At 39.9% G+C, this 26,103-nt stretch overlaps 1 protein-coding gene across 1 annotated transcript; it reads left to right on the top strand.

The window, feature by feature from the left end:
• Nucleotides 1-5,807: 5,807 nt before the first annotated feature.
• Nucleotides 5,808-25,484, top strand: TDO2 (tryptophan 2,3-dioxygenase; the record flags this gene model as incomplete). The annotated part of the gene is made up of 12 exons (XM_079919191.1): nucleotides 5,808-5,842; nucleotides 6,066-6,171; nucleotides 7,506-7,596; nucleotides 9,549-9,619; nucleotides 10,621-10,748; nucleotides 12,240-12,426; nucleotides 13,506-13,613; nucleotides 20,663-20,774; nucleotides 21,395-21,452; nucleotides 22,839-22,918; nucleotides 23,511-23,601; nucleotides 25,331-25,484. The coding sequence occupies 12 exons, from the start codon at nucleotides 5,808-5,810 to the stop codon at nucleotides 25,482-25,484; spliced, it is 1,221 nt and encodes a 406-aa protein (XP_079775317.1).
• Between the last annotated feature and the right edge of the window lie 619 nt (nucleotides 25,485-26,103).

Raw genomic sequence — 26,103 nt, 5'->3', positions numbered from 1 at the left:
AACCAGCTTAGTAAGGAAGGTAACTTCCTGGAAGGTGCAGAAAACTCAAGACATTTTGGGGACCTCAAGAAGAGAAGAATTCACCCATATCTGTAGGTACTGCAGGCAAAGTCTGATAGCCATCCTTTGCTTGTCTTTCCTTGCCCTGAGAGGTCTTTAAAAGTTCAATCTGGGATTCCCTGGTGGTGCAGTGGTTAGGACTTGGTGCTTTCACTGCTGTGGCCTGGGTTCCATCCCTGGTCAGGGAACTAAGATCCTGCAAGCCATGGGGCATGGTCAAAAAAAAAAAAAAAATTCAATCTGAGATTCCTTACGAAAAGTTCCAGCAAATCCTGTTTTAAAAAGCCTGTATGGTCAATCGTTATTGTTGTTACATGTATATAAATAATCAGATCAAGTTTTCTGAAACCAGACATTTTGCAAACACGTTAGTCTTAATTTGACTCTCTTTGGTAGAAATGAGGGTGTTCTGAGAGAGAAAAATTATGTTTCAGTAATACACCTTTGTGGATATTAGGTTCCAGTACTCAGTTGTCTGTGAGGTTTTGTTATTTATCTGTAAACTGGACTAGATCCTGAATTCTTCTGGTTTCCTCCAATATCTGGCTATAATTCTCCAAACTAACATTTTCAGTTCCTCTCCCATTTTTTGAACACTTGGAATCACTGAGAACTAAAACTGCCCTTTTTCCAAAGTCATGGGAACTAAAATTGGACAACTTGATATAAACCTCAGAGAAACCACCATAACATCATGTCTGTATAGACAATCTTTGTACCTTCTGTATCTGAGCCACTCAGAAAGTTTACCTAAACACCTGATGACAGCATCAGAGACCTTGCAAAACATGCTTTGACCTTGACATCTAGAATCAGCTGGCTCCGCTCTGGACTCGGGGCCTCATTGCGATCCGGATCGCAACTAGTGATTCTAATCGTGCTTCTGATTCGTTCTCCCTTTGCTGTTTTAAACAGTGTATGCTTTGTATCTTTTGCTGTTGTGCTATGATACCTTCCACAGGAATAATGGTAGCTTGAGGTCTTGAGATGACTAACCACTCCTCTAAGACCCCTCCCGATGAAGATACATGCCTATTTCGAAGACTCGCTTCCTGGATGGCTTCGTGCTGCTCCTATGGGGCCATAAACCCTCAAAGGGCATACCTTTCACGCAGCCACCTCTTCACCCCTCAGTGGGGCATGCTTTCTGAGAACGAGCCTTCCCGGAAGCAAGGGAGTTGATACTGTTGCCAAAGAACCAAATGGTTCACCATCAGTGCTTCTAATGGAAGCTCTCAATCAAAGGAGGGAAAATAAAAATGGAGTTGGTATTGTTAAGAGAGCTCTCCAAAATGGAGCCAGGAGGCCAGGAAGGAAGTGTGACCTGTGCACATTAGCCTAGATGAAATCTGACCTTTTGACCACTTACTGTCCAAAGAAGGCATCCAGAATGTCTGCCAGAAACTCGAGATACTTCTCAGACTGTTACCCTGAAATAACTCATGACGGTCTGTCTTCTTAGCAGATCCCTGCCCTAAAACAACTCATGATCCTTGAAGGCAAATGTTTCCTGGCTCAAGCTGGAGCCCATCACAGCTCTCACCAGGCAGCTTTAACAACCTCATGGCTTTTTGTCTTCCTGACTCTTTCTCTTCCCCAGAACACTTTTTTGGTTTTACCTGAATCTATGTCTCCCAAATTGTGATTCTTAAGGCCCCCCAAATCTCTTTTCTTAATTACAGCCTTCTGCATTGTTTCTTGATGACGCTAGTCATCCTAAATCCACACAGAGGAAAGAAATAGTCCCTTAATTGAGCCATAATTCGCAACCTGAGTACCCCTTCCCTTGAAATTCGTGTCCTAAGCGTTTCTTTTCTGCTTCTTATGGGTCTGCCGTAAAAGTTACAACTGAGCAAATATTACGTGTTGATGGCTGTTGCAGAGTTTTACCAAAAGACTTTGCAAAGCTCCTACTTTTATAACGAAGTTTAAATTCCAGGTAAAGTGTTTTTTTTTAATTTTAAAATTTTTAATTTTTTGGCCACACTGCAGGGCATGTAGGCTCTTAGTTCCCTGACCGGGGATTAAACCCACACCCCCTGCACTGGAAGTGCAGAGTCTTAACCACTAGACCACCAGGGAAGCACCCAGGTAAGGGGTTTTAATTCTCTTGAGATGCCCATCTATGGGAATCAAACAAAACATCAACAACAACAAAGCAACAAAGAAAGGCTACTTCATACAACAAAAGGCAATTCACCATACCAAGTAAATGAATGGAAATGGATTGCTGAATGGCTGCTATGTTTACAGAACTTTCTTTGCTTGGAGAGGAAAAAGATTTTGAAAAACAAAGGTAACTATTTCGTTCCTAAATGATGAATAAGAGATCTGCATATTGCTTTGGTTTTCTCCAAAGCAGAGCCTGAGGCAAGGGCTTGAGCAGAGGGAGTTTCTTTGGGAACTGGTCCCAGGAGGAGGTGAGGTGATGAGACAGGCAGGGAGGGAGGAAAAACCAAAATCAGGATTCCTTATGGAGGTCAAGGCTGTAGACAAGTGGGGATTCCGCTTGGATGGTCCCAGAAGGGTGTGGGGTGTTTTCAGAATCATCTTCTGAAAAACAGGATGCTGGGGCATTTATCCATGAGAAGTCCCCTCCTGGCTTTGTGTTTCCATGTCTGCCACCATCTCTAACTGTTGAGTAAGAAAAATGGGAACAGTTGGGCTGGAGAGTAGAGTGGGGATTGTGGCAGTTCTAAGATTTGAGGGTTATGTGAGAGAAGGAAATGGACCACTCCTCAGCAGATTACAGGTGGCCTTTTGCTTGAAACCAATGCTGTGTGGCTGAAGGAATAAAGTAAATTCCCCTCACTTTCTGAATTACGCCCAACACCAGCTCTTGCTAATTCTTCCCTTCGCTCCATCTCACAGGCTCACTCTCTACCCCCTAATCTTAGGCCAAGAAAAGAACCAGAGACATGGGTTTTTATTTTGACAGTCAAGTTATTTTTGATATTCCTTTAATATTCTTTTAGGACATATCTGAGAAAAAAATGTTATTTTGTCTCCCACGTTTTCAGTATTTTTACTTCTACAGGTTGGATGGTTTGGAGGGTTTCGTTCGGCCCAGGATTGGGCATGATTCTTGTCTTCTAAGCATGGACATCAGGCAGCTTTGCCTCTAGCATTTTCTCTCTGTAACCCATGGGTACACAGAGTTATGTGCTTGAGGACCCGTGAAGAGTTTAGAAGAGATTACCACAAAGCATTGCCTGTAGCCATATGGTCTCCTCTTTTCACCTGCTCTAATGTCTGAGGTTCTTACCGTGAGATTTCTTTGCGTTAAAGTATATTTCTAGAAGGTCTGTATAAAATATCCAGTACATAAGCTATGTTGGGAGCAGTAAGTATTACATTGGTTATAGAAGTTTTAAACCTGATCACGAAGAAAACGTTTTCAGTATGGGGTAAGCATCAGGTTGACAAATTGGTTTTCAAGTGGCAACATTTAAGTGTTGGCAAGATGCTGACCAGAATATAACTAGTCCTAAATCTCATAATATTTTCTATTGCAAAAATGAATGAGGGCTTCCCTGGTGGTGCAGTGGTTAAGAATCCGCCCGTCAATGCAGGGGACATGGGTTCGCGCCCTGGTCCGGGAAGATCCCACATGCTGCGGAGCAACTAAGCCCGTGCGCCACAACTACTGAGCCTGCGTGCCACAACTACTGAAGCCCGTGCTCTGAAACAAAGAGAAGCCACCGCAATGAGAAGCCTGCGCACCACAAGGAAGAGTAACCCCCGCTCGCTGCAACCAGAGAAAGCCCGCACGCCCGCACGCAGCAACGAAGACCCAACACAGCCAAAAAAAGAAAGAAAAGAATGAGAATACATGTGTTTGAGCGCTGTCATTGTAGCTACTGTCCTGGCTGAAGGAAACAAGCTTTTCTTAGGTTAATTTAGGATTTCTCTGGTGCACTGAATCCAAATCTTTGAATAATCAGCTCTTGTGTTGCTCAGATAAGCCACTTGAATTGACACTGCTTAGGAGATCTAAGTAGAATGTTGTTTAAAAAAAAAAAAGACAGAAAATTTTTTTGCTTCTAAAATATCTAACTTTTCTAATATATAGTGAAAACAACATCATTTCCTTATTTCTTTCACTAGCATGGGGACCAGTAAGTGAAGATCATTTCTCAGCTGAAAGGCTTAAAGAGAGTAGAATAAATTATTTAGCTGTATTCTTTGTAAACACACACTTAGCTGAATAACCACGTAGAGAAGGAGGAGCTATTAAATATTTTCTGCTTCCAGACACTCTGGGCCAGCACACCAGGAACAATTGCTACCTTTCCTGCTGACAACCCCCAGTCCAGGGAATAAGCAATGGCCTGAGGTATCTGTAAACACCCCAGTGGAGTACAGGGATCTAGGATGTGATTTAGATGATTTCCCAGCTCTTATAACATTTTCATGCTGTTTATACTTCTGTAAAACTGCATTGATGCTACAATTTATTATAGTCATAAAATCAGAATTTTCATGTGGATGAAGACCTTCGAAATTACAATCAACTTTAACACATTCATTGCTTTGGATGAAGAAGTTGATGTGTACAGGCATTAAGTGAATTTTTCCATATCGCAGATTAGTCAGCCAAGACTAGAAATGAAGCTTCTGACTTCTGATGACATAAATCCATCCCTTTAGACGGTGAGAGAAATAGGAAAAGCTGTCTGTCTGTGTGTTTTTTCGTGCCTCTCAGAGGTGGGTAGGGAGGGGGATGGAGCTTCTGCCCTGGCTCCAGGGGCCTCAAAGCAACGGTTTAGAAGTTAGTCCAGTAAATAATGTTTTCTAGAAAGAATACTTTCTCACAGACATTGCTTGGAACCCTGGGCACGTTATTATCGTTTAGAAATTGTCTGCACTGCATCATAACACGTGATTTGGCAACGTGAGAGTCTGGATGCGGCAATGCTAACTTTGTGTTCTCAAAGCAATGTCACCGTCACCATTTTATTAAACATGTACGTCCACCTGACCAAGCTCATTATATGTTGTATCCTGGAAAAAAAAAAAGGAAAAAAGAAATAAAAATAAAAACTGTCTGCAGACAAAGTGGGATGACTGCCACTGCCTGGTAATCAGGGTGTGACAGGTGACCGGTAAATTAATAATGTGCATTTAAGTTCCAATTCAATACAGCAGCCTAACTGCTGCTAATCATTAGATGAGATTCAGGCCAGAAGAGCTATGAAGAGGGGCTGGAAACGGGGTTTAAGCATGAATCCTGCGTCTGTTACATAACGAATTTCTTTCCCCAGAGACATTCGAGGTCCGTTTGTAGCTGAGGAGTTGTAAGAATATTCAAATGTGAGACTGAGAGAATAAATATTTGTTTTTCTCATACAGTGTACAAGCTTACCCTCTTATACACTGAAACACTATGAAAATGTGCTCTTGGAACAGAACAGTTAAATCTTTGGGTTGTTCCCTTTGCCTCTTACCGAGTTAGTTGCTCCTTGCTACTGTGGATGTGAAAGCAGAAGTTGACAAGTCCAATATTGTTAGGCAGAACACACACTTCTAGCAAACAAACTGTCCCAAACACAAATCCACGCTAACGTTTACCAAAGTTCAGCTTCTGTTCCAGCTGAAACAAGAGCCTTGGTAAGAGACACAGAGGGGCTGATTGGCTGGGCAGGGTGGGCAGGGTCCATAAAAGGCAGCTGTGGAACATCTGGGGGGCAAAGACATCACCCGGCCAGAGGCAAAGCTCAGGGCTCCTGTGACAGCACGTCTTCACCATGAGTGGGTGCCCATGTTTAGGAAGCAGCTTTGGGTGAGTATTTACCTCTATCCTAAGTATGGGTAAGCTCTTAGGAATGTCAAGTATGAACACTAATTTCGGAATTTCAAAAGCAAGGGTGAACACTGTCACCTTTCTTCCCTTGTTTAATAATCTACTTTGAAAAGTTAGCAATAAGGGAATTCTCATCAGTCCTTTTATTAGTTATTGTTCCTTTTCAAGCTCTATTTTTTTCTTCTCACTTTTTCATCTGCAGATATGCTTTTAAAAACCTCTCTGTACAAGGCAGTGAAGAAGACAAATCACAAATGGGTGTGAATAGAGCCAGTAAAGGGGGACTTATCTATGGGAACTACCTGCAAGTAAGTGGCAGAGTCCTCACAAGGAGGAGCTTTCATTGCTAAGCGCTAGGTGACATTTTCATGTTGGGGTTTCTGTTTGTTTGTCTTCTCAGTCGCCAAATAGTTTTCTGGACCTAAAGATATCTCTTTTCATACACACGTATGCTTTTTCAAGTTTTGTTAGAACACGTCAAGAGACTCGTATGTGAAGATTCACCTGCCTGACAGAAATACAATGACAGCAGAGAATGCAGAACCCAGGCCGAGGACACATGGGATGAGATAAAGCACAGATAACTGGCAGGCGTTGCACAACTTGTATACCTGAGACCCGGTTACTGAATCCCAGCCCAGATAACTGCAAATGTAGCCAGAACATTTTCTCTTTTAAATTCTTTATCGTAAACTAGAAATGTTGAAGGCGTATGTTTAGATGAAAGAAAGATGTTACAAAGAGGCATTTGGAGATTATTTTTATCTTTTTTTTTTTTTTGGCCATGCCACGCGGCATGTGGGATCTTAGTTCCCCGACCAGGGATTGAACCCATGCCCCCGAGGTGGAAGCGTGGACTCTTAACCGCTGGACTGCCAAGGAAGTCCCTGGAGATTATTTTTAAGACGTGAAGTGATTAGAGCCCTTGATGCCCTTGTTGGTGGGTTTCTAAGGATGAGCTGACAGGCAACATTAAGGTCTTAGAATCGACTCTTTAGGAGAATAAAAGAGCAGCGGACACACAGTAGACTAAGCAAGCTATGAAGCTTTTATAGATGGAAGGGACATGAGGGTCAAGAGATGGGGCAAGAGATGGAAGGGACATGATTTCTCAGTGAGGGTAACAGCATTTGTTACGATAGATTCCTACCAAATATACTTTCTTCTGAAAAGAATAAAACTCATGAATTCAACTCACTCTTTATGAAGACACATTAATTGTTTAAAAGAAAGTAGATTGGTTCCTGAGCATTTGGGATTTGGGGGACTTTTTTCAGTATTGTATTCTATTTATTAAAGTTGGTAAAAATCTAGTTTTGCGATTTCAAAATCAGTCTTTCTTTGTAATCTTTTCTCCAGCTTTATCAAGATATAATTAACATATAACATTGCATAAGTTTAAGGTGCACGCACGTTGATTTGATACACTTATATATGGCAAAGTGATTACCACCAGAGCATTAACATGCATCATGTCACATAATAGCCCTTTCTTTTTTTTGCGGTGAGAGCACTTAAGATCTAGTATGTAATGCATTGTCATTAACTATAATCACTATGCTCTACGTTAGATCCACATAACGTATTCATCTTGTAACTGGAAGTTTCTACAAAATCAGTGTTTCTATTTTTTTGTTTAAAGTTGGAAAAAGTTTTGAATGCGCAGGAACTTCAAAGTGAAATAAAAGGAAATAAAATCCATGATGAGCATCTTTTCATCATAACTCATCAAGGTAAGTTGCACACAAGGTTGGACAGTAGCCATTCATAGGAATTTCCCATCAGTAATGAGGAAAGTTACCACACTTTTACCTGTAAGATGGGGGAGGACTAAGAAATCCCCGTTGTTAGGATGCTCGCGAATCCTTCGCTGCCAGGTAAGTTCTCATAGGACCTCCTTCCGCGATTTATAACAGTCTTCTTTCTGCTACCTCGGTGCTTGTTGGATCAGTTAGGACTCTGCCCTAAACCCGAGGGGGCTTTCTATCTCTTGGAATTCACAAAGAATTTGCAAGCTAAGATGTCACTTTTTCTCCACTTGGAACGTTAGGAGACTATTTTCAAGAAACAGATCCCTCACATTTACTGTAACTTTACATATCCTACGGAGAGCTGGTACTAAAGAGGAATGTGAATTTTGTCTAAAATGTGTGTTCCTACTCTCCATACTTCTGCTTCTGGGTAGTGGTTTTTAACGTAGAGTCCTTGACTTTGGAAGTTTAGGAAGTCCCTGAACTCTTTGAAATTTTGTGCAAAATTTCACAAACATGTCTTTCAGAGGTCTGTGACCCCCCAAACCTTTAGATTTCCTCTAAGATTGTTGGTGTCATAATTCTGCCATCTGGCTGACCAGGGCCCAGCGACTCATGCGGGTCGGTGCTGCGTTTCTAGATGTTTCCTTGTCCTATCAATTCTTTGTGCCTTTTCCTCAAATGAGTGTTTTCTTCGCGGACTGGCTAATATGATCGTCTCCTTTGAGTTAAACAGAATTAAAAATGGAAAATAATGGGGCTAATGTGTTACTTCTCCTGTTTTTTTATGTTGCCATTTTTATCAGTGGCTCGAAGGCAAAATCAGCAGGGGAGGAATCACCGCAGGGCAGCACACGTTGGGAATCAGAAATCTGTTTCGAATCCCATCTCTACCATTAAAGATGGTGTAACCTCGGTCAGGTTTCTTGACCAGTAATTCTCGCCATTTCCCCTCCTATACAATGGAAAGAATGATTGTTTCCTCTCATGCATAGAGTTGCTGTGAGGATGACATGAGTAACGTGCACTAAGCACTGAGCTCAAGGTAGAGCACACAGTCAGCACACAGCGAATGGTAACACCTATCGTCTGATGCGGAGACTTTCCTTCCATCAGAACACGTGGTCAGTGGGTCATGGGACCAGCTACACCAAGTTAAACCTGAAAACGTGACTCACAAACTGATCCAAAAATACATTTGGTTTGCTCTTTTTGTCCACATATGGAAAACAGATTTCTGAAAGTCTCCTTAAATGTAATTTAAAGGTACAATTTGATCCCCTTCATTAGTACAGAAGCACAGCCTGTGCCCAAACAGAAGACGCTAGCGATCACTAAGGTGATTGGTTTCCACGCTCCTTTAGTGACTACACTGGCTGTTTAATTCATCTATTTATATAATAATCACCCAGCATTTATCTTACGCCAAACACTGTGCTAGGAACTGTGGGAAATAGATGAGTATGACAGAGTTTCATCCTGTTCATAGCTTGTCCTCCCCATAGAGTCCAAGTCCCTAGAAACAAATACGTTGTCATACTCATTAGGTTAATGTGTATTAGGGTCTCACTCTATAGAAGTTTAGTATCACTTCCACTTCTCCACACACCTCCAGCTTCCACACGGGAAGTTAGATTTAGATTATGTGCTATATCCTCAAGGACATTAACAATATTTTGTTGAGAGAAGTCGTTTGGAAAATAACGTAAAGCATATGGATAACACGCCTGGCATATTCAAGCACTCAATAAAAGGAGGCTGTTACAACTTTATCACTAATATTTGTTTGTAGCATAAAATGGGGCTATATTGGCCTTTATTGAATTTTAAGTTCCATTTTGATTTCTCTTTCAGTGTGTTAACCGAGTCTTTCATATAACTATGGTCAAAATGCTCCCATCACTTTCCAACTGACAATGATTTTCCCCTCACAGCTTATGAACTCTGGTTTAAGCAGATCCTCTGGGAACTGGATTCTGTTCGCGAGATCTTTCAGCATGGCCACGTGAGTTGCCATGTCACAATATTGTTTTCATATTTTTCTTGGAGAAAGTAGAAAGTGTTATTAATGGGAAAAGTTTAACACCAAATGGTGGAATTATAACTTAACGGGGGAAAAAAGTTTGTAGCGGAGAAGAGTTTAGTCACATCTTCCCAGCCTCGTCATCACCTTGCTTCAAGGTTCCTTTCCGATTTTAGTTTCAAGCCCCTTGCTTAGAACTCCATATTTTTCCCTTAAAAAAAAGTTATGACGAACGACGGTGGATTGCCAGGACAGCTAATGCCGATTCGTTCATCAGTAGGTACCAGAATTGTATTTCTACTGAACGCCTGCATGGGAAGACAGGAGCAATGGTGAGGAAAGGAGACGGAGAGAAAGAGGAGGGGAAAGTGGGAGGGGATGCGGGGGAGGGCAGAGAGGGGCGCCCCGCGAAGCTCCCGCAGCCTCCCTCCCAGCCCGCATTCTGCCCACACCTTCCTCCGCCCTTGGAGGACACAGGACCCAGCCTTGGGTCCCCCAGCTCGGAGCCCCTGCGCCAAGGGGGCTGGGAGGAGAGAACATCCATCCTCGGACAGTGCCCTTCTCGAACGCAAACCCCATCCGTCTCAGCGGCAACTCCCGCCTCAGGACGGAGCCCACGGACCCAGGGGTCTGCTTAACCTGCACGCACGGGTCCCCATGTTCCCCTGGACTTTATTCCTTAAAGCAAAACTAGCAGAGGCATTTGCTAAGGAATCGGTGGGAGTTGTGGTCCAGAATTTACCTAAAACTTGCTTCCATATAGTTTTCTATTTTTAAAGAAAAAAATGATTTTGAGGTTGCAGGCGCTCCTTGTACGCAATTCAGAGTTGCTATGAGTTCAGGGTTGACCTAAGGCACATTTTAGTGCCAAGGTCCCTCCTTAGAGTAGAGACGGCATTAACAGGAACACATCGTTATTTACACTCTATTTAGTGTCTTCCAGAGCTGAGGCCTGAGGACTCTGTTCATCTCCTAACCCCCAGGTCAGGGATGAGAGGAACATGCTGAAGGTGGTGACCCGAATGCACCGAGTGGGGGTGATCCTCAAGCTCTTGGTCCAGCAGTTTTCCGTCCTGGAGACCATGACAGCCTTGGACTTCAACGACTTCAGGTGTGCACGCGACTTTGTCAACACGCAGGGGTTACCCTCCCATTCTGATGGGCTGGAGAGAATGTGTGTGCTGTGTTGTGTGACGTAAGAAGCCTGTCCTGCTGACACTTTGTCACTGGGAACACTCGGGAATCATCACCACAAGCATTTAAGCAGCTACTGGAAATACTTCATCCCTTTCCTCTTACATATGAACACAGCACGATCCGTGAATTTCAATTCATCGTGTGTGCCCAATTTTTATCCCAAAAGGATTTTAGACAACTTACCAAAATGGCAAAAAAGGCTGATATAATACACATAACTAAAGTTAAATGATTAAAAACTAAAAATAAAAGAGAAACAGGAGTGATATATAAAGAAACATGTCAGCATACGTTATAGATTAAACTATAAATTTTATTTTTTAATACTTTAAAATTTTTATTTTATATTGGAGTATAGTCGATTAACAGCTATGCCCAGGTGTGTTAGTTTCAGGTGTACAGCTAAATGATTCAGTTATACATAGACACGTATCTATTCTTTTTCAAGTTCTTTTCCCATTTAGGTTATTACAGACTATTGAACAGTTGAACTATAAATTTTAGAGGTACATATCCAGGAAGATATCTATCTATCTATCTATGAAATCTCTTCTCATAACCAAAATTTGAGAAGAAATCTTCCTAAGAGCGTCAGGTGCATTTACTGATGGAACAGACAGTGTCTTCTACATATTTGATGATCAAATGAAAAGTGGTAGAATTCCTTTGTAGTATATTTAACAACTTGAAGTTTTAGTACCAGTTAGATGAAGGAAATTTGTAAGGATGTGAGTTACGTGGGGTGGGAGTACTCACACTTTGTGATGCCCTATTTTGTGCTAGGCAACATCCCATTCATTTTACTTGTAGGGTCTTACCAGTGCTCATAATAATACTAGGTAGTGAGATTAATGAATTGAACTTTAAAGAGAAATGGAATAATATATATATTTTTGGCCGCATGGCTTGCGGGATTTCCCCCACCAGAGATTGTCCCTGGGCCACCGCAGTAAAAGTGCCAAGCCCTAACCGCTGGACTGCCAGGGAATTCCCTTGAATAATACTTATAAAGAAACTTTTAGCTCTATTGAATGAAAAATATTGCTCCGTGTTCACCTGTCTTTATCTTAGGGAAAGCTTAGTATACACACATGCATGTACGTGTCTGCATGTGTACGTATAAGTTTACATGTAAACACACACACATAGATAAACACACACATATGACCTTTCACAGACTATACAAACATCAACTGGCAGTGACAATGATGGCTAAGACCTCGTTGTCCTGATTTTGGTGAAGTCCAAGTCCTGGGTCCAACGCTAGGCAGTTGTGTGTCTGTGTGTGGTGATGCCTGGGAGAGTCACACTGACCACCTTTCCCAACAGAAGAGACCCTTGCGGCGATTGGCCATGACAACAATCTCCTTCCTCCTCTTCTGCCCTACCCCACCTGTTCTCACAGAGAGTACTTATCCCCGGCATCAGGCTTCCAGAGTCTGCAGTTCCGACTGTTAGAAAACAAGCTAGGGGTTCTTCAGAGCTTGAGGGTCCCTTACAACAGAAGACACTACCGTGATAACTTCAGGGGAGAAGACAACGAGCTACTACTGAAGTCCGAGCAGGAAAGGACCCTCCTGCAGCTGGTGGAGGTGTGTGTGCAAAGGCCACTGGGAACGCCTAGCTCAGCACACCTGGTTACTTGAGCTTCTGCGACACCCGGATTTTAAAATTCATATCAAAGTTGGGTCGCGTTCATTGTAAATAAGAGAAGAATGAATGTATAGAAATACTTTAGCTGGTAAATTCCACTAATTAAAATATTAAAAGCTCTCTTGAGAACTTCAGAGAGATTTATATAATCAATGATATGTTAATATTTAATAACCTCCTTATCTTATTATAACAATCCTTTTAAATATTCCTGCTAAGCAACATTGGATTAGCTGATTTTTAAATTGGGTGTGGTTATTTATTGAATGAGCTTTATTTCTTTAAAATATTCCATAATTGAGAAGTTCCACAAGTTGTGTTTCTTAATTAAACTAAGTCACTAAGATTCTATCCTTCAGAATTCTTTCCCTTCATATCTTACTTCTCTGTGGGTCTGTAAATGACCTTGAGGAATTATTAATTTGTTCTTGCATAAGTAAATTATTAAATAAGGATTGTATAGTCTTGAGTTCCTTGACAAAGTCTTTTCCTTTGCAAATTTAATTTTTATTTTAGTGAATTTGCACAGATTCGGTTTTATTTCTGGATTAAAAATCCTGTGGCATCTTAAAATAATTGAGCGGTCAGTTGACTTCAAAGTTGCTAAGTGTACAATGTCCCTGCGTTTAGAAGAAATCATATCTTATACAGGTCATGATTCCTTCAGCTCCTAAGACATAAACTATTTTGAGAATAAACTAGAAGCCCTCATTAAAAGAATGTATAGATATGTTCATAGATTTATAGAAAAAAACTGGGATTTCTGTAATAATATATTTCTTAATAAAGAGTAAATATCTTTAATGTGATTTCTTTTAAGATTAGGAGAATAAAATATTGCTATTTTATAAATGAAGAAATTGAAGGGAAAGAGAAATATTTACCCACAAAAAAACTTAGGATATATGTTTCTCAAAACCATGAAAATTTTCTATTTCAAGTTCATAAATGTTTGTTACAAAGCATTTTACATATTTTAAATTTTACAATGTATTTACTTGAAAAATATTTATTTCAGGCATGGCTGGAAAGAACCCCAGGTTTAGAGCCACATGGATTTAACTTCTGGAGAAAGTTTGAAAACAACATTGTCAAAGGCCTGGAAGAAGAATTCACAAGAATTCAGGTATTTGTGAAACCATAAGTAAACATAAGTTTGCTACAGGAGAAGTACTGGGAATTTCATTTTAACCATTTTCTATTAATCTTTCGTTTTCCTCATATTCTTTTACAAATGCATCTGCTTGGAATATATGACGTGATTGATTTAATTTTACTGATGTGCAATAAAAATTAAATGAAGAAGTTGATTGTAAGCAAGACTTTGAATAGATGAGACTAATAGACCTTTCTCATTTATATTGAAAATATCATGTTATGACCAGTTCTAGACAGAAGTGGGCTCACAAAGGACCAGTGATCCAATACACTAAGCCATATAACTTTCCTTCACTCTGATATGTCTGCTGAGTTCTTCTTATTGGCTCTCAGACAATGTCAAGTTTCTCTCAGTTAAAAAAATATATATTGTAGATTCCTCAATTTCCCTCACGTTATGGGCCCCATATCCTTTCTTCATGACCAAATTTCTTGAAAGAGTTGTTTCAATTCTACACCTTGAGAGGCTGTGTCACGAGGTGTTTAAAGCAGGGACCTGATGCCACAGTCATGGGTCAAGTCCCCCCGTCCCTGCTTGGTGACCCTGTGCCATTGAACCCCTCCTGCTACCTAGCCTCTCTTTGCTTCGCTCCCTTCATTGGCAAAATAGAAAATATGAGTATCCACCTCATAGGATTACTGTGAACATTACATGAGGTTCATATTCGCAGAGTATTTAGAACAGCAGTCAGCATGGTTATTTCTTTTTCTCCATCTAATTCTCGCCCCGGTTCAGTCTGCCTTCCTGACCGTCATTCACAAATGGTCACTGGTACGTAAATCCAATGACCACTTTTATCTCCATTTTACTTCACTTCCTACTGGCTTTACTACTAATGACTACTTACGCTTTCTTGAACATTTTCCCCCATGGTTTTGGTATTAACATTGTGTCTTCATCTAGTGTGCTGGCCCTTATTTCTCTCTCTCCTTTTCACAAGGGCTCAGAGCCCTTGCATTCCGTCTCTGTCCTCTTCCACCAGTGAACTCGTTTATACCCACTGCTTCAGCATCTGCTAAGACACGAGTAATCCTCAACTGTTTAGCTTAGTTAACTCCTTAAATTTCTTTTTTTCTTGCTTTTTAAAAAAATATTTATTTGGCTGCTTCAGGTCTTAGTTGGGGCGGGATCTTTTGTTGCAGGGTGGGGCATCTTCCTTGAGGTGCATGGGCTTCTCTCTAGTTGTGGCTTGCGGGCTCCAAAGTGCATGGGCTCAGTCAGTAGTTGTGGTGCACGGGCTGTTGCCCTGCGGCATGTGGGATCTTAGTTCCCTGACCAGGAATCGAACCCACATGCCCTGCATTGGAAGGCGAATTCTATTTTATTTTTTATCTTTTTTACTTTTTATTTTTTTTAACATCTTTATTGGAGGATAATTGCTTTACATTGTTGTGTTAGTTTCTGCTGTATAACAAAGTGAATCAGTTATATGTATACATATGTCCCCATATCCCCTCCCTCTTGCATCTCCCTCCCACCCTCCCTATCCCACCCCTCTAGGTGGTCACAAAGCACCGAGCTGGTCTCCCTGTGCTACGCAGTTGCTTCCCACTAGCTATCTATTTTATATTTGGTAGTGTATATATGTCCATGCCACTCTCTCATTTCGTCCCAGCTTACCCTTCCCCCTCCCTGTGTCCTCAAGTCCATTCTCTACGTCTGCCTCTTTATCCCTGTCCTGCCCCTAGGTTCCTCAGAACCATTTTTTTTTCATAGAGTCCATGTATATGGGTTAGCATATGGTATTTCTTTTTCTCTTTCTGACTTACTTCACTCTGTATGACAGACTCTAGGTGCATCCACCTCACTACAAATAATTCAATTTCGTTTGTTTCTATGGCTGAGTAATATTCCATTGTACATATGTGCCACATCTTTATCCATTCATCCCTTGATGGACACTTAGGTTGCTTCCATATCCTGGCTATTGTAAACAGTGCTGCAATGAACATTGTGGTACAAGACTCTTTTTGAATTATGGTTTTTTCAGGGTATATGCCCAGTAGTGGGATTGCTGGGACATATGGTAATTCTATTTTCAGCTTTTTAAGGAACCTCCATACTATTCTCCATAGTGGTTGTATCAATTTACATTCCCACCAACAGTGCAAGAGGGTTCCCTTTTCTCCACACCCTCTCCAGCATTTATTGTTTGTAGATTTTCGATGATGGCCACTTGACTGGTATGAGGTTGATACCTCATTGTGGTTTTGATTTACATTTCTCTAATGATTAATGATGTTGAGCATCCTTTCATGTGTTTGTTGGCAATCCATATATCTTCTTTGGAGAAATGTATATTTAGGTCTTCTGCTCATTTTTGGATTTTTTTTTTTTTTTTTGATATTGAGCTGCATGAGCTGCTTGTATATTTTGGAGATTAATCCTTTGCCGATTGCTTCATTTGCAAATATTTTCTCCCATTCTGAGGGTTGTCTTTTCGTCTTGTTTATGGTTTCCTTTGCTGTGCAAAAGCTTTTAAGTTTCATTAGGTCTCATTTGTTTATTTTTGTTTTTATTTCCATTTCTCTAGGAGGTGGGTTAAAAAGGATCTTGCTGTGATTTATGTCATAGAGTGTTCTGCCTGTGTTTTCCTCTAAGAGTTTTAAAGTGTCTGGCTTTACATTTGGGTATCTAATCCATTTGGAGTTTATTTTTGTGTATGGTGTTAGGGAGTGCTCTAATATCATTCTTTTACAGGTAGCTGTCCAGTTTTCCCAACACCACTTGTTGAAGAGGCTGTCTTTTCTCCATTGTATATTCTTGCCTCCTTTATCAAAGATAAAGTGACCATATGTACATGGGTTTATCTCTGGGATTTCTATCCTGCTCCATTGATCTATATTTTTGTTTTTGTGCCAGTATCATACTGTCTTGATGACTGTAGCTTTGTAGTATAGTCTGAAGTCTAGGAGCCTGATTCCTCCAGCTCGATTTCTCTTTCTCAAGATTGCTTTGGCTATTTGGGGTCTTGTGTGTTTCCATCCAAATTGTGAAAGTTTTTGTTATAGTTCTGTGAAAAATGCCATTTGTAGTTTGATAGGGATTGCATTGAATCTGTAGATTGCTTTGGGTAGTATAGTCATTTTCACAATGTTGATTCTTCCAATCCAAGAACATGGTATATTTCACCATCTGTCGGTATCATCTTTAATTTCTTTCATCAGTGTCTTATAGTTTTCTGCATACAGGTCTTTTGTCTCCTTAGGTAGGTTTATTCCTAGGTATTTTGTTCTTTTTGTTGCAATAGTAAATGGGAGTATTTTCTTAATTTCTCTTTCAGATTTTTCATCATTAGTGTATAGGAATGCAAGAGATTTCTGTGCGTTAATTTTGTATCCTGCTACTTTACCAAATACATTGATTAGCTCTGGTAGTTTTCTGATAGCATCTTTAGGATTCTTTATATATAGTATCATGTCACTGCGAACAGTGAAGAAGTTTTACTTCTTATTTCCCAATATGGATTCCTTTTATTTCTTTTTCTTCTCTGATTGGTGTGGCTACAACTTCCAAAACTATGTTGAATAATAGGGGTGGGAGTGGGCAACCTTGTCTTATTCCTGATGTTAGTGGAAATGGTTTCAGTTTTTCACCATTGAGAATGATGTTGGCTGTGGGTTTCTCATATATAGTCTTTATTATGAGGAGGTAAGTTCCCTCTATGCCTGCTTTCTGGAGGGTTTTTATCATAAATGGGTGTTGAATTTTGTCAAAAGCTTTTTCTGCATCTATTGAGATGATCATATGGTTTTTCTCCTTCAATTTGTTAATATATATCACATGGATTAATTTGTGTATATTGAAGAATCCTTGCATTCCTAGGATAAACCCTACCTGGTCATGGTGTATGATCCTTTTATGTGCTGTTGGATTTGTTTGCTAGTATTTTGTTGACGATTTTTGCATCTATGTTCATCAGTGATATTGACCTGTAGTTTTCTTTTTTGGGGACATCTTTGTCTTGTTTTGGTATCAGGTTGATGGTGGCCTTGTAGAATGAGTGTGGGAGTGTTCCTCCCTTTGCTATATTTTGGAAGAGTTTGAGAGGGATAGGTGTTAGCTCTTCTCGAAATATTTGATAGAATTTGCCTGTGAAGCCATCTGGTCCTGGACTTTTGTTTGTTGGGAGATTTTTAATCACAGTTTCAATTTCAGTGCTTGTGATTTGTCTGTTTATATTTTCTATTTGTTCCTGGTTCAATTTCGGAAGGTTGTGGTTTTCTAAGAGTTTGTCCATTTCTTCCAGAAATTGTCCGTTTTATTGGCATATACTTGCTTGTGTCTTTTCTGATGATCCTTTGTATTTTCTTCAGTGTCAGTTGTTACTTCTCCTTTTACATTTCTAACTCTATTTATTTGAGTCTTCTCCCTTTTTTTCTTGATGAGTCTGGCTAATGGTTTATCAATTTTGTTTATCTTCTCAAAGAGCCAGCTTTTAGTTTTATTGATCTTTGTTATCATTTCCTTCATTTCTTTTTCATTTATTTCTGATCTGATCTTTATGATTTCTTTCCTTCTGCTACCTTTGGGTTTGTTTTGTTCTTCTTTCTCTAGTTGCTTTAGGATAAGGTTAGGTTGTTTACTTGAGATGTTTCTTGTTTCTTGAGGTAAGATTGTATTGCTATAACCTTGCCTCTTAGAACTACTTTTTTTTTCACACACACACACTGTATTTTATTTTTACAAGAGATAAATAAACTGACACCAAGCACTGTAAATGGATGACCACAACAAAATTAGAACTGCTTTTGCTGCATCCCATAGGTTTTGGGTCATTGTGTTTTCATTGTCATTTGTTTCTAGGTATTTTTTGATTTCCTCAGTGATCTCTTGGTTATTTAGTAGTGTATTGTTTAGCCTCCATGTGTTTGTATTTTTTTTTCCTGTAATTGATATCTAATCTCATAGCGTTGTGGTCGGAAAAGATACTTGATATGATTTCAATTTTCTTAAATTTACCAAGGCTTGATTTGTGACCCAAGATATGATCTATCCTGGAGAATGTTCCATGAGCACTTGAGAAGAAAGTGTATTCTGTTGTTTTTGGATGGAATGTCCTATAAATACCAATTAAGTCCAGGTTGTTTAACATGTCATTTAAAGCTTGTGTTTCCTTATTTATTTTCATTTTGGATGATCTGTCCATTGGTGAAAGTGGGGTGTTAAAGTCCCCTACTATGGTTGTGTTACTGTTGATTTCCCCTTTTATGGCTGTTAGCATTTGCCTTATGTGTTGAGGTGCTCCTATGTTGGGTGCATAAATATTTACAATTGTTCTATCTTCTTCTTGGATTGATCCCTTGATCATTATGTAGTGGCCTTCTTTGTCTCTTGTAATTGTCTTTATTTTAAAGTCTATTTTGTATGATATGAGAATTGCTACTCCAGCTTTCTTTTGATTTCCATTTGCATAGAATATCATTTTCCATCACCTCACTTTCAGTCTGTATGTGTCCCTATGTCTGAAGTGGGTTTCTTGTAGACAGCATATATATGGGTCTTGTTTCTGTATCCATTCAGCCAATCTATGTCTTTTGGTTGAAGCATTTAATCCATTTACATTTAAGATAATTATCAATATGTATTTTCCTATTACCATTTTCTTAATGGTTTTGGGTTTGTTTTTGTAGGTCTTTTCCTTCTCTTGTGTTTCCTGCCTAGAGAAATTCCTTTAGCATTTGTTGTAAAGCTGGTTTGGTGGTGCTGAATTCTCTTAGCTTTTGCTTGTCTGTAAAGGTTTTAATTTCTCCATCAAATCTGAATGAGGGATCCTTGCTGGGTAGAGTAATCTTGGTTGTAGATTTTTCCCTTTCATCACTTTAAAGATGTCCTGCCACACCCTTCTGGCTTGCAGAGTTTCTGTTGAAAGATCAGCTGTTAACATTACGGGGATTCCCTTGTATGTTATTTGTTGCTTTTCCCTGCTGCTTTTAATACTTTTTTTGTATTTAATTTTTGATAGTTTGATTAATATGTGTCTTGGCGTGTTTCTCCTTGGATTTATCCTGTATGGGACTCTCTGTGCTTCCTGGACTTGATTGACTATTTCCTTTCCCATATTAGGGAAGTTTTTAGCTATAATCTCTTCAGATATTTCCTCAGTCCCTTTCTTTTTCTCTTCTTCTTCTGGGACCCCTATAATTTGAATGTCTTGGTTCAAGGACAACTTCTGTGGGATGTTCTTACCCAACCTCTCTGCTACTATAAGTTATTATGGACAACACTGTTCCTTTACACCACTGCCTATGGTTGTAATTTAACTTAAGTTTTCAATGTTTCAGTCCCACCAGATAGAGATCAAGGGACTCAATTTTGCTCATGATTTTTATCTCTATCACATTAGCCTTATTTACTGAATAAATCAATAATCAATTGGCTATAGTGTGCACACACATTCTTACCACACAGTGTGGTTGTTCTGATGAATTGAAGACAATTGGGGAAACGGATTTTTGCTCCAGCCCAAGTAATTGAGTTGTAAGTAGCACATGTGTTGTAAGCAGGAAAATAAGAATTTCCTTAAACAAATCAATAGATGTCAAATAAAAAAATATACAACAGTGGAAACTATCTACGGAATTGTATTTCTAGAATACTGCACTGAAGATAGAATTTCAGTAGAATTAGTAGTATCTCTGACTAGGAATTCTTAATTTTTCCTAAGTGGAATTACTTTACTGCCTGTATTAAATAATTGCTGTCTAAAATTAGACCATCATTGACCACTTGTAGTTACCTCCAGCTTTGCCCATCTGAGTCCAGTTTTCTTGATATTTATGAAGAGAGTATTTGGATTTAACAAATCATTTAAACTTAAACAAAAGTATAGAACCAGTGGTATGAGGAAGGTCCTGTCTCATAAGCCGTAATTTCCAAGCTGCAGTATTAGATGATATAGTACATATCCTAAGTACACCCTTTCTGCACCCAGCTAGTTTTTTCTCACAAGCAATGTTTTCTAAAATAAGAATCTCTTCTCTCTTGGGAATATTAATGCAGTATTTTCCCCAAAGGCCAAGGAAGAGTCAGAGGAAAAGGAGGAACAAAAGGCTGAATTTCAGAAGCAGAAAGAGGTGTTACTCTCCTTATTTGATGAGAAACGCCATGAGCATCTCCTTAGTAAAGGTAGGCATTTCTATTCCGAGGATCCTTCCCCTGGAATGTAAGACCATGAGATCAAAAAGTCAAACCTTACTTGGGGGGAAGAAATGCACACTGATATTTCCACTCATAGGCACAATGAACTTTTCATTTGTTGTGGAAGTTAAGTATTTTCTATACCAGGTTTCTCTTTTTTTTTAAGTGACTTAAAATATATTTAATAAACCTTATTTTATAATTCTATAATTTATTTGAAGTATTTCCAATAAGGTGTTCATAAATGATACAGGAACTTAGTATTTAGGAAAAGAAAAAAGGTCAAGTCCTTTTGTATGTGGCTGTTTATTGCTTGATTTCTAACCCTGCCTATTTAAAGGTTTTGAGAATTTAAAGTATGTGTGTGTATATATATATATATATATATATATTTTTTTTTTTTTTTTAATTTGTCTTTTAAAATCTAATATTAAAATAATGTTTTAAATGATAGTTTTCCAAATTCAAGCTAAGGGATAAAATATTTAAACGAACATTCACATTCTTTTCTAAAGACATGTGACACAGTTATTTAAGGTGATGACTGCCAAGTGAACATGAGCGCCTTAAATTACCTATTAAATTAAAACTTGCTATGTGTCTTGCAGGAGAGAGACGGCTATCATACAAAGCACTTCAGGGGGCCTTGATGATATACTTTTACAGGTAAAAGCAAATCAAAAGAGGAGAGTTAAGGCATACAGCATGATTGTTCTAGTTATTTATTTTTGGTTTTCTTTGGCTGTGCCGCACGGCTTGTGGGATCTTAGTTCCCCAACCAGGGATGGAACCTGTACCCCTGGTAGTGAAAGCACTGAGTCCTAACCACTGGACCGCCAGGGAATTCTCAAAAGAGGTGAATTAGAAGTAAAAATGGAGGAGTAGATACAGATAATAAATCCAGTATAAAGCTTATACATTGCAATCATAGTTTTAAAAAAATCATTTAGATTTGGCGGGGGGGAAGCTTAGAAAATAATCGTGAAGTTTCATGAGGTTTTTCTTTATTTTAAATAGTAAGAGTCCAATTTTATACCTGTGGTGGGTAAAAAAACATAAAAACACACACAAATTAATCAATATCCTTTTCATTAAATTCTGCAGAGTGTTATGTCCATTAAGTGTCCTAAGGACACAAAGTTTAATCTGTCTCAGAAACTCAGCCATGAAATGGGTTCTGTCACTTAATGATGTTGTTATTCCTGTTTTGTAAGATGAAAAAAATGAAGTGAAAACACCTTATAAACTGTTGTTCTGCTTGTTCAGCAATTTCACGTCTGTCTTCACCATCCACAGTGTCTGGGGCATCCACGTCCTGTCCTCCTAGCCACGTGGGTGAACGGCCCATCTTTGTGTTTCATAGATTAAATGTGTCAGAGCAATAGATAGCACACTAGTAAAAAGCAAAAAAAATAAAAAATAAAAAAATAAATTAAAAAATCTGTGTTTACTGCATGTCTTACTTACTTGGGTTTAGTTTTTAATCCTGTCCCATCTATTTTTCAGAATGGCAGCATAAAAAACCTTTCTGTTTTCCTCAAATGTTAGTAAGCATACGCTATTCAGGCTTATGTATCCTCGGCAGAAAATGCACTGAGAGAGCTGGGGGATTAGATGAAAAAGGAAACAAATATATCAGAGGGAGCTGTAACAAGCAGTCTTTGTTTTCACGTTTTAACATCTTTGCCTGGAAGAAGTTTCTGACTGTTATTGGCTAGAAAATCCAAGATGGTGTCCGTGTCTGCCTTTAATGAGAACGGGTGTGAGGTGCGACTCTGGCGGGTCACTTCACGTCTATCGAGGAATGTTCGAGACTCTTACACACATGCTGCAACATGAGTGGTGTTAAGCCCTTTTATGAGATGAGGAAACTAAGCCTGGGAGAGAGATCAGAGCTGTCACAGCTCCTAAGAGGCAAAGGGGATGTTTGTTTCAGGCCCAACAGATGGTAGAACGTGTGTTCTTCCTGACACACTGGACTTGCCTGAACACTTCTTCTTCTTCTTATTACTATTATTTACTATTATTATTATTATTCTTTTTCTGCCCCAGGGAAGAGCCCAGGTTCCAGGTCCCTTTCCAGCTGCTGACCTCCCTCATGGACATGGACTCGCTCATGACCAAGTGGAGATGTAAGTCCCCCCGGACCCCCCAGAGCTGCTCCCTCCCTGGCACCCTCCCCTCCCCCATAACTGTGGGTCGGGGTGGGGCTCCGTCATAAAAGCAGCCGAGCAGCGGCTCTCAGGGCCGACCCGCGGCTCTCAGGGCCGACCCATCCAGGGCGCGGCAGGCGCAGTGCCCAGGGCTCACGGCTCCTCTGTGGGCCCAGGAAGACGCTGTGTTTGATAAACAGAAGAAACAAGCAGGCTTAGGGTCGAAGCAGATTTCGCTTGTAATAGCAATGCACTCCTCTTGGCGTCAGTACAACTTGAAAATATAATTTCAATAGTTCGAGTTCATGGAGGAAGGGCCCCATGACGACACGAGTAGCGAGGGCTCATGTAAGTCGCAGGGCCTCCGCCCACGGCGTCCGAGGGCAGAGCGTGCGTAAGGATGGACGGACGCCCCGCGCAGCCTGGACCAGGCAGGGCGCCGGGCAACCGCCCCGCACCCTCATCCGCTCACACCTGAGCCTTCCACACGGCTGAGGGATAAGGGGAGGTGATAATCGTTACCAACCCCTTGTCCTTGGCGCACGTGGAGCTAACACGTGTGTCTGTCTAGATAACCATGTGTGCGTGGTGCACAGGATGCTGGGCAGCAAGGCGGGCACCGGCGGGTCCTCGGGGTACCAGTACCTGCGCTCCACGGTGAGGTAAGCCGGGCATCCCTCCTCATCTCGGGGACCCACCAGCGCCTTTTTCCCCACGGAGATGCGCCTTATCCAGGAAAAGTCACTTATACTCCCTCCTGTCTGGACTGCCGGCAACCCATGTATCCTTAGATTAAGGGACTCCTCCGCCTTCGGAGGTCACTGAAAACATCCTTAGTTCTGGAAATTCATCATTGCATCCTGGGATGCGAGGGGGCGGGTACCGATGTCTGCATGACCTGGGAGGGCAGGAACCAGGTAACCCAAGAAGCGTTTTCAACTTATTCTGGCTCAGGTCTGGGCTAGACTAAAATGGGTATCATTGATTCTGCCAAAGTCCTCCTGGCCAGATGAATGACACAGCTGAAAATAGGTTCCTGTTTGCTGAGATGACTCTCTTGTATAGGATAAAAACTACTCCCATGTGCTCCAGAGGCTGCCTTTTTACATTGTTTACAAGGAAAGAAAGCAACATTTACTGAGCACTTCAAACATGCTAGAGAGATTTCTAGGACATTCATGTTCTTACTTTATTTAGTATTCACAGTATTATAGACAGATGGATATACAGATAGACAGACACATCTGAAAACTGGGAAACTTACAGAGCCCCGTGGGAAAGGAGAATTGAGAATAAATTAGATTTAGTCTTCAAAATTCTTTTTTTAAAATTTTATTGCAGTATAGTTGATTTCCAATGTTGTGTTAATTCCTGCTGTACAGCAAAGTGACTCCAAAATTCTTTATAATTCACTATTTTCATCCCTAGTCTTACTACCTGATGGACTAAGTTATAAAACACAGTGTTTCTATTTTCATCATTTGTAGAGATGTTCAGTTTCCCCGGGAATAAACGCTAGGCTGAATGAGTCACAAAAGTTATTGGTTTGAATTTTCACAGTCATTACACATTTTCTCTTTTCCTGGGAGTAAATTCTGTAAGCAGCATGAAACTGTAAATGATTGTACGAAACGAGCACAGCCATCAGGGGTGGTGGGAACGGTGAACACAAACAGCCTTCCTGGTGTGTCATTTTCTCATTAAATCTTCACAAAGGCCTGGTTAGAGGATGGGATTGTAGTTTTTATCTTACAGAGTTAGAAACCAAAACACTGAGCTTTAGACAACTTGCCCAGGGTCACATGAGTTGCAAATGAAAGAGCAAAATTTGAACCCAAATTTGACTGCAAAGACAAATGCTCTTCTGCTATAAAACTGCAAGTTAAAATAGTTGACTAACAAACACATGGCAATTTTAAATGTGAAAATCACTCTCATAGACATTTATTATAAATCTAAGATGGCATTTCAATTTATTAATGCACTCATGTCACTTATCCGGCAACAACTTAATGGGTGGGAAATATTTTCTGATGAACAACTAGGAATTCTGTGTGCTTTCAATTTATAATTTTGCATCCTGTCCTTTAAAAGTCAGAAACTAGGACACACCCTTATCTATGAAGGTAGCATGACAATAATAAAGCTCTAGGTTTTAATGTGGACCAGCCTGGTCCGGATCACCGAAACACGTAATATGGTTTTATGGGCATGAACCTTGGATGTGGAATAAAAAGGAAGCAATCTTAATACTAATACTCTTTGATACACACAACATGGAACATATACTAATGAATACTAATTATTTACGGCAAAATATCATTATTTGAGAAATTTAAAAATCTTTCATGTCAATAAGTCTAAAACATCTGTATATATGTGCTTCTCCAGTGACAGGTACAAGGTGTTTGTAGATTTATTTAATCTCTCAACATATCTGGTTCCCCGACACTGGATACCGAAGATGAACCCAGTTATCCATAAGTTCCTTTATACAGCTGAATATTGTGACAGCTCTTACTTCAGCAGTGATGAATCAGATTGAAATCATCTGCAAAAATTTATGAAGAACATTGATTTCTCAGGCTGCGGTCTTTATTGTCTATGAATTTTCATGACTACGCAGACTCCTAATGTAATATATGTTATACATATATATAGCATATATAGCACTGTAGCACTGATTCAACCTAAAAATAATTTTATTACCTCATGTTTGTGATGATATCAGACTCAACAGTAAGAAATTCAGTTACATTGTAACATTGTACCTAGTGTTTTCCTATTAGAGACAATGTCCCTGTGTTTACCTTAATGTAACCATTTAATGTAATAATTTTCTCAGTTTCATACCTTATAAGCTTGTAAACTTCAGCTACTTCAAATATTTTATGCAATAAAATGTGTCATTCTGTACAAAGATGTGTTCAGTCAAAAAGTTTTGTAAATAGTAAATAAACTTTAGTCTTTTGACATATACTGTTTTGGAAACATTGTATTTGTTAGGACTCTTGGTGACCAAGGACAGAAATCTACCGGAAACTTACCTGCAGGGGGTTTATTGGGCAGTTTCTCCCATAGCTCCCAGAAGTGAGAGATGCTTGGGGAGCCTGGAGGCACGGGGATGGATCCAGCTCCTGGAGAACGCCATTCCCCAAACCTTG

Source organism: Stenella coeruleoalba (genome assembly GCF_951394435.1).
Source record: "Stenella coeruleoalba genome assembly, chromosome: 4".
Taxonomy (NCBI): domain Eukaryota; kingdom Metazoa; phylum Chordata; class Mammalia; order Artiodactyla; family Delphinidae; genus Stenella; species Stenella coeruleoalba.
The sequence above is the reverse complement of the archived record's forward strand: the minus strand, read 5'-3'. Positions and strand labels throughout refer to the sequence as shown.